This window comes from Homarus americanus, unplaced genomic scaffold, assembly GCF_018991925.1.
Source record: "Homarus americanus isolate GMGI-L3 unplaced genomic scaffold, GMGI_Hamer_2.0 scaffold38488, whole genome shotgun sequence".
Classification (NCBI taxonomy): Eukaryota; Metazoa; Arthropoda; class Malacostraca; order Decapoda; family Nephropidae; genus Homarus; species Homarus americanus.
In genome coordinates, this window is record NW_024725463.1 from 57,169 (window position 1) to 66,228 (window position 9,060).

The 9,060-nt window shown below is 37.8% G+C and overlaps 1 protein-coding gene across 2 annotated transcripts; it reads left to right on the forward strand.

Moving 5' to 3' along the window:
• The first annotated feature begins 1,033 nt into the window (after window positions 1-1,033).
• On the forward strand, window positions 1,034-8,982 carry LOC121864878. 2 transcript variants are annotated; one of them, XM_042364043.1, is made up of 7 exons: window positions 1,034-1,282; window positions 2,152-2,299; window positions 3,242-3,375; window positions 3,664-3,873; window positions 4,401-4,634; window positions 5,846-6,101; window positions 7,365-8,982. In XM_042364043.1, the coding sequence occupies exons 2-7, from the start codon at window positions 2,297-2,299 to the stop codon at window positions 7,596-7,598; spliced, it is 1,071 nt and encodes a 356-aa protein (XP_042219977.1). In that variant the 5' UTR covers window positions 1,034-1,282; window positions 2,152-2,296; the 3' UTR covers window positions 7,599-8,982. The 2 variants fall into 2 exon arrangements, with proteins under 2 accessions (XP_042219977.1, XP_042219978.1); XM_042364044.1 differs by having other exon boundaries at window positions 5,846-6,073; window positions 7,365-7,467.
• The last annotated feature ends 78 nt before the right edge of the window (window positions 8,983-9,060 follow it).

Below are 9,060 nucleotides of genomic sequence, written 5' to 3' on the forward strand. Positions count from 1 at the left end.
GCATGTGTATAAATGTGTGTCTGCATGTGTGCACGTGTGTGCGTGGGTGTGCACACGTGTGAGCACATGTGTGTGTCGCCCCATCCACCCCATCACCTCACAAAGTTACTGCCACATTCAACATCTTTCCCTGGTGGTATTTAGATAATATTAACAATTGGTTATTGACAATATGATATATTTAGTGATGAGGGCGTACAGTAAGAGACCACAACCCGAGTGTGGAGGAGAACAGGTGAGCAGGTGGTTCACAACAGGTGAAGAAGTTCATGCCGCTTGGGAGATGCACAACTAAAGGATACACGGCTTAAATATATGAATATTGTGGTATGATTATCCACAGAAACACAAGAGCATTCGTCTCCCTCCGTCTGTTTCGTATCGATCAAAACTTGACCGGGAGATCCATGCTTGGTATTACTTTCTCTCTGAGTCTCTAGAGTTTATAAGGAGGAAGAATAAGTCAGCAGTCCATGAACATCGTATTCTCGACAGTAGAACGTGGAAGATAAATGTCTATTTATCAGTGTAAGACAGAGTTTAACAAGTCTAAAGAAGTCATTCAAAAACTAATCTATACAAAATTTGTGTTGAAAAAATGACAACGGACGAAGGATTTGGGCAACTCTACCTGGACAACAGGAGTCACAGTGTTCATTCCGAAATTAATCACCCCCCACCAAGTAGATATAGTTATTGAGTGATCATACGTGCAGGAAGTGACAATAGGAGCGAGGAAGAGGGTGAGGGAAGTGCATGACTTTCTAAAATGGGAGTAAGGGTGAGGAAGATATGAGGGGTGAGTCCTGGTGGTGGCAGTGTACTGTTACTTACTTTGGCGAGGGTGGAGGAGACTATGGTAGGGGTGTGTAGGGGTGCAAGTACAGATAGGGTGAGTGAGAACAGCTGCAATGTGGCCCTAACTCCACAAGGAAACTGCTGCCATTCCTTTCCTCACCGGCACGCGATACCGTTTCCGCTAGCGGCATACTGTAACTGCGGCAGCTGCGACTAGAGGATAGCCTGTTGGTCCTTGGAGCGTGCCTGCCTCAGTGTTCTGCTGTATGGGGTGAGGTGACTACGCGCTCCTCTGTCATTGATCTATGTGTGAACCTGTCTATTTTACGGAAGTTTTAGGATAATTTGAATGACGTATTTCTGAAGTGCAAAACTCCATGAAAAAGAAATGTTGGAATGTACGCAACAGTTATGAAAACATTAAGAATAATACAGTGGAGAAAGTCTCACGCTCTCTCCACTCACCACAACTGACTAGGAGAAGGTGAGGTTGCCAGACTTGTAACTTTAACTTTTTTTATTACTTTTTTGTATGAACTTTGTTGTCTAATATAAGAAGACCCTGGAATACCCGTAAAAAATCTGCCTTGTATGGGAGGGTCACACTGGTTAACATCTCACATATATGCGGGACCGAACCCAGGACATATTTGAGGATAAGAGATGCGTGTGTGAAATAAGTTTTCTTTTTGGTAAATGTTTCATTGTATATATATATGTATAATGTTTGGTTTGATAATGTATTTCTTCACCAATATAAAATAGAAGGTTAAAGAGGCAGAAGAACGAACATAATCGGTTATGAGCCAAGTTACTGTATATTTCAGAGTGGCTAAGTATCCCCTGTACTTGTTCAGTTTTCTTTGGTATTTAAATATATTCAGGTAATAATTCGGTATTCCTCTCTCAATAAAGGATCTTAAGAGTGAAGCAGTACAGAGAAACGATAGGTAATTTTATGGTGATTATATAAGAAACAATATAAATTATTCGATCAGTTTGCACAATCTACAGACGTTTACAATACTTGGTCATTCTCTCTCACGTTTGGATCATTTGACACAAAATAATAAAGAAATGAAGAATATAAATGATTATTATAAGAAAACAAGAGAAAATTGACAGCATTGTTTTGTGTGAACTTGAGATAAACAGGCAAAGGATTCACACAGGAGAGAAATTGTTAGTTTTTTGCGAGGGTGTTGTTTAGTGTTTCCTTCCTAAGTGTTTTCTTCCCTGTGTTAAGATCCTCCTGTATGTCTCTTTCAACAAAATTAAGTCCAAAATGAAGTAATATTTTTTACTTTGATGCAGCATCCTGAATACCACTAACCAGTTTTATTCCACTTTCAGCTGAATGAGTCACAACCAATGCTATGGGTAATCGTAGAAGCTCCCACAAAGGCAGCCTCTATCTCAGTCTTCTCAAGGGAAAGAGCCAATTGTGACGCACACAAGAGAAGTGACACGGCCTCCAAGACACCCAGGGGCTCCTACCATGGTAACCTAATACAAATATACATCGTCTTACATTTTTCAGCAGCCTACAGTACTTAGAATTAAGAATAGTCTACATATCTGTATTCATTAATATAAAGTATAAGATAATATGGTCAAATCTTCAGTCTAAAGAGTCTATAGTTTTTTTTAATGGTTTTAGTATGGGTGAAATAATTCTCTCATAAATACATAGAAATTTGTATAGCTCGGAAAGTCACTCATTAAATGTGGTGCAGATCCATGAGGCCAAACCTCACATGAAATTACAATTGTGAGTGAGAGGTTTCACCTAAGCAGAGTGAATTAACATACAGTACTGTATTAACCCTTCACTGCTGGACGTCACTTTTACTAATTTATTTGACTAACGCCAGACGATAACTCGGTATAGAGAGACCTTGTACCCAAGGGGTTAAGGTGTCAACCCCATTAGGGGGCCAACATGTAAGTTCATCAAGGACTTCCAGGTAATATGTTATTTCACCTGCAGTGTTCCCTCAGTCAACTTCTGATTGTATCACTATTTTGTAATTCTGTACTAACAGGCCGATCAGTGGCGAAGAGGATAAAGTAAAGTATTCTTGGTAAGGATTACGATGGCTCCTGTGTGAGCTCCCTATACAATTCTGAATATCTGTATAAGTTTCACGAAGGAGAAAAAATACAAGGCCAGTATTCTGATTATGGTAAGAAAACACGTGAGAAAAGTGACAGCAGTGTGTTGTGTTGAGATAAACAAGTAACTGTTGAAGGTTTAGTGTAGTTACTATGTTATGTGTTTAAAGATCTTAGATGTCAAATCACAATACGGTAATAGTAACATAATGGCGACATAAATGGGTAAAAGAGGCTATTTTATCGATGTTTTGGGTGGACATAGGGCTGAATATTTGTGATTGAATATAACAACACTGCCACAACATAACAGTACTTGTCCCCCTAGTGTGGTGAGGATGTGTGTGGGGAACAAGGATGCTGGTATGTGGAGCAACTGCTGGGCGAGGCATCTTCTCGACCCGCAGACTGTGGCAGCCCCGTCAAGCCACCCCTATGGTATGACAAGGCCAAGCTCAAGAGGTAAGGAGCAAGTGATGTCTAGTTAAGCAAGTCTCTGTCCTTATAGTTTGCAATTTTTCACCTTAACTTGGTCATTCTGTAAACGCCTTCATAAAGCTAACAAACACAGGTCATATAAGATTTCATGGAGTTTACTACAGTGTGTCTTAGAAATGCATTCTTTGTGAATGTCTCGATGTAGTTTCATTGATTTTAATTATATACAGTATTCATACTTGAAGACAATACTGTACAGGTAACCTGTGTGTGGTGAGGTTAACTTGACCATTCAATCTCTCTCTCCTCAAGGGGGCAGTCAGTTTTCCATCACTACTTCCTGAGTGTGTTCGTGAGTAACCTGGTAGGTCTGCTGTGTCTGCTGTCAGTACACAGTATCCTGAAAGTGCTGACATTTACTGGGCGCTCCTCTACTCCAGTCGCCTCCTACAAAAGGTACCTTGGTACCTTGAACCACGTGAGACGATGGTACTCTGGTGATGTTTTCGACCCACAATCAAGGTCAGTCAGAACTTGCCGTATATAGTAAAATGGTCATTGATAAGAACAACTCTATGAACAGAATCTCAAAACCATTTATTTCCCAGGCAGTATAAATCAACTAAACCACAGCCGACCTTAACCAATATTATCAGGTTAAGTCTTGCTGTAAAACATACATTCTGTTGATCTTTCCTAATCTTGGCCATCTTACAGTGTTCAGTTACCAATGTCATGAACATTGTTTATTTTATGAATTTCTGGATGTGTAAAGTTGTCTTCCATATCGATTTATTATTTAAAATTCTCCGATGAATTTTGAAAGCAGAAATAATATACAGTAGTTGAGTATTTACACATATCAATCATACTTGGTATGATACAACAGACTCTACTCTTTTAACCCTTGCACTACAGGGACGCCACTTTTAATATTTTATTCAGCTCATGCAAAGTCATGTAGAGATATTTAAAAAATAAGCACCATTATTGTACTTTATTTCTCATTCTAAAGTAATTTTATCCTTAACTTTCTAATTAAATTTCAGTGCCTTCAAATCCATCCAGTTGGTGAGAAGAATGCACACCAGCTCCTTCAGTGACTCCCAGACGGCAGGCGTGTTGCTGGCCTCTCAGACAGACATGGTGGTGACACAGTGGGCCTTCTTTGGGTTAGCACTGACACACGGACAACAGTTGGGTCTTCGGTGCACCAGGAATGAGGAAGAGAGCCTTGTCCACTTCTGGAGGTGTATTGGGTACCTCTTAGGCATAGAGGACAGGTAAGCACAGTTAATGACCTTAATTACCTTTATATCCTCAACTAATTTAGAAGATACTATGATATCTTTCTCATGGTCACTCCTCCAAGTAAACAAAGTAAATATTGAATAATTTACTGATTTTCTTATCACTTGGCAGGAGCATTGGTGTTCCCAAGAGCTCGAGCACATCCAGTTGTAGACGAAATATTTATAATTGATGATTTGAGAACTGTTTTTCATTGGATTACCGTAGCCTCTTCACTACGGGGACGCCACCTTTAATATTTTATTTGGCTTATGTTCGGCGATTTTATTCAGCAGAGTTGGAGCAGTGTACACAAGAGGTTAAACATTAATATGAATGGAATTAATTTTGGATTGGTGTTAGCATCCATCACTTAACCAAAGGACTCAAGGCATTTGGGATTATATCATGATTTTGTCTGTGGGTGAATGTATACAGTCCACACACAGTCTAGTTATTAACATAATAATAGAACTTGAAGAACTTTGCATATGATTGAAATAACTAAATTTTGAAATTTGTAAATTAAGGCCCTGAAAGGGACGCACAGCCCTGACTTATATGATCAGTAAAATAACTAATAATCACAACATCTTTCACCAATTTTCACAGATGCTCCTTTACTAATGAACGAGTTACATCGATACGGAACATATTGTAGAAAATGAAAAAGTAAAGGCTCTACAGTACAACTAAACCCCAATAGTAAATACAGCACAGTACAGGATTTATTAACAGCCACAGCCTTTAACAGTATTTTAATGTATACAACTTTATTAATATTAACAGTGGCATCCCCATAGTGAAGGGGTTAAGAGGAAGGGGGGCGGGGTAATTCAGCCTCTTGCTTTATCTATTCACTTATATTTTTGTTTAATGACGTAGGTTAAAGATTCCTTACAGAAACAGATTCAGTTATAAGTAATGTACACTATAATATCAATGTTTTTAGAGGTAGGGGAAGGTTAGGGTTACCAGTAGATTTTTTTTTCTAGAGGCAGTTTTGTTGGTGAATGTTACATGGAAATATCACCCCAACTTCCCTCTCCTCTCCCACTCTCCAACAGTGCTTCTTTCTACGTGCTCGTTATCTTCACCATGTAAATACTTCACAAAATTTAAACAGGAGATAAATTTAGTCCTTTAGCATAACAAAATATAGTTTATTGATATATAAGTGTTCTCAATATTTAATCTTCCTCAGGTACAATCTTGCTTCAGGGGAACTAGAGGAGGTGAGAGCCAAGTGTAATGCCGTGGCAGAGAAGGTGATCGCTGAAGGCTTAATCAATCCCCCAGACCACTTTGGTGCCATGGCCGAGTCAATGTTACAGGGAGTACACATGATAGTCCCTGTGGTGGACCCTGCTGCTACCATAGCCTTCACTCACCATCTACTGGCACTCGGTCATGACACCCAAAAGTTGTCCTGGTATTCAACAATTTTTCTTTATTTAAATGTACGTTAGATGGTTTTGTTGTATTTTGATACACATTGAAAGTTATCGCGATTATGTTAATGATTTGTTTACAGAGGACTGCCAGTACTGTATCTGGAAACTGCATTTTTGCACACGATCACACACGCAAATTTAACATAAGAGTCAGTTTATGGTTGGGTAAAGATAAAGGAGACTGTCATGGCTTCTGTACAACCATGTTATGAGACTAATGTAACAATGACGGCGTTCACATTACGAGTTAAAACCATCCAGCGATTCAAGACCTGGCAACATGGAGCCGACGCATAGATTAAGTCGCTAGGAAAGAGCGTTATGAATCCTTTCTCATAATTTGGATCATCTTACTTAAACAGTAAGAAATTCAGTCGGCCATTCACAGGAAGATAGAGTTATCGGTCGTGTCTTCACTCTTCCCAAGCCACCCAGGGAATATAATAAGCCTTCACAGTATCTCTTAACTCTATGGCTGGTGCAATGTGAGAACTACCTAACCAAAGGGGAGGAAAGATAAGTAGAAAATTATATTCTATTAAACAAAGAACAGTGAGGTATGGCATCAACTATGAAGGAGAGTAATTCTATTGGTTGAGAACTAGAGGGAGAGTAATCCTATTGGGTAAAGAACTCGAGGGAGAGTTATCCTATTGGGTAGAGAACTAGAGGGAGAGTAATCCTATTGGGTAGAGAACTAGAGGGGGAGTAATCCTATTGGGTAAAGAACTAGAGGGGGAGTAATCCTATTGGGTAGAGAACTAGAGGGAGAGTTATCCTATTGGGTAAGAAATGTGTGCAGGAAGATGATGAATGATAAGCAAATGATATGAATCTCCTAATACATGTATACTCTCTCCCCCCAAAAAATAGCTTTAGTATTTTGTGTTAGACTATGCCACCACACGAAGGATTCTGACAACCCTACCGAGAGAACAGGAGTTGCAGTTCAGTTTGAAATTCATCGGATCCCTCCCTAAAGATGCTTTTTTGGAGTGTTTGTACATGTGTATTTGTATGTATGTATACTATATACTTAACAAATGTGTACTAAGCTTATATTTTTATTTATTTTACATGAGATCTAGTGATTTATCAGACGAGTGTGATTATTTAATTGTCGTTATTTTTTTAAATATATGGACAGCCATTAGTACAAGAGAAGCAATTAAGAATACATCATACAAAAAAAAGTGAAGTTTAAACTATTCTCGACATAAACAATCCTTGTCCTAAATGCAAAAGTTAACTATATGCTTCTTTTTACAGATATGGAACTTAGGAGTTGTTCGACACATCCCCATCATTGGTGAAGTGCTGCGCCTTATTGAAAATGGTCTTCTGAACTTTGCATTAATTGTTTGCAATTCGCTGCCAACAATAGCATTATATTACCGTTACTTAGAAACCACCGTCTATCATGTATTGATGACCATAATTGCCATCCCTAAAACAGCATTGCACAGCTTCACTTTCTTTATGAATCGTAAAAAAATAGTTTAGGATATGTAAGACTGACACTAATAAGAACATTACACACTAAACTACTTTTATGAATGGATAACATATCTTATATATTTTTATACCAGAACTACTGTATTTGTATTAGCTTTACAATTTTGTACTGCGATACAAAATCAAAATTGTATACAGTCCCGGTTAAGAAAAGGCTTTTTACATTACAAAACACACAATAAATAACTGTAACTCGCTATGTCTGTGTAATGTGTTCAGTTATGTTTATAGATAAGTTACTGTAATCTGTTATATTGTATTTTGTATCAAGAAAACTGGATAACATTTACAATATGGTTGAGGTTATGAGATCTGTTTATTTATTACTAATGTATGTTATTTTTGTCATGTGTTCATATATTAATGTTTTACTTTGGTCACAAGTAATGGGATTTCTTATTCTGCCTACTCGTAAGTATCATTTGTATTATAACTAATATTGTACTGTAAATTAACTCATTATACTCCACCAATCACACATTAGTTGATAAATTGGTTTTAGTAGTTTAATTGGTACAACTTGGTATACTGAGAGGTACATGTGATGGTTGTGATCAGTATTGTATTAGTTGTAATAATCTATTCACTAATTGTTCCCCATAGTGTTGGAGGCAAGGTGCTGGGAAGTGGAACTGTTATCCATTTATAAACCACTTGTGTACGAGGTCCTTTGTGCTGATAAAAATCTCCTGATGTTAACTGAATAAAATAGGAAAAGTGTCATTCAGTAGTGAAGGTGTAAGTGGTGTAACCCCTTAGTTATGGAGGGGGGCTCTGTGCTGAATAAAATTGTCTAGTGTTATCCAAATAAAATATTAGTACTGTAGTGACATCCAGTAGTGAAGGGGTTAAGGTACATTTGTGATCTTGATAATCTGAATAAACTTAACTAGACTGAGATGAAACTCAGTATATAGGTATATCCCAACAAGTCCTGGGATGGGTTCGAATACAAGCATATTCAGTCATATATTTTTGGGACTCGAGGTCTGGTGTGTCACTTGTATTGATGAACATTCTTGATATGATTTCTAGATTCATCAGTTTTAAACATATTCAGTATCATTAAGTATTTATTTGATTTAATGTACAAACTTTTTTTCCTGTTGCCTGATTCACCCACCATTAAATTTTGTATCGTTTAAGATATGCTGTATAAGGAAGCTATTATAAGGTGATGTATAGTAAGTCTTGTAAATTTGGCCTCACTGGCATTTCATATCTAAGACCAGACGATTCTATTAAGGACAAAGGAGAGCCCATACACAAGGGGGCATATGTGGTGGTAGGACGGAGGGTTGAGAGAAACGCTTGTTAGGGAAATTGATGGAATGGCTAGAAAATGGAAGTCAATAAAAATGAATAGCTGGAACATTAGTTTTATTGTAAATGATATAAACCAATGGAACCCACCTAATTTTGACCTACCTGATCTAAACTACTTAACCTA

What these genes read in the sequence shown, in the direction of transcription:
- LOC121864878 (XM_042364043.1), top strand. An exon ending in CTCTTAGGCATAGAGGACAG is followed by an intron (nt 4,635 to 5,845) that starts GTAAGCACAGTT and finishes AATCTTCCTCAG; the next exon opens with GTACAATCTTGCTTCAGGGG. An exon ending in CAATTTTTCTTTATTTAAAT is followed by an intron (nt 6,102 to 7,364) that starts GTACGTTAGATG and finishes TTCTTTTTACAG; the next exon opens with ATATGGAACTTAGGAGTTGT.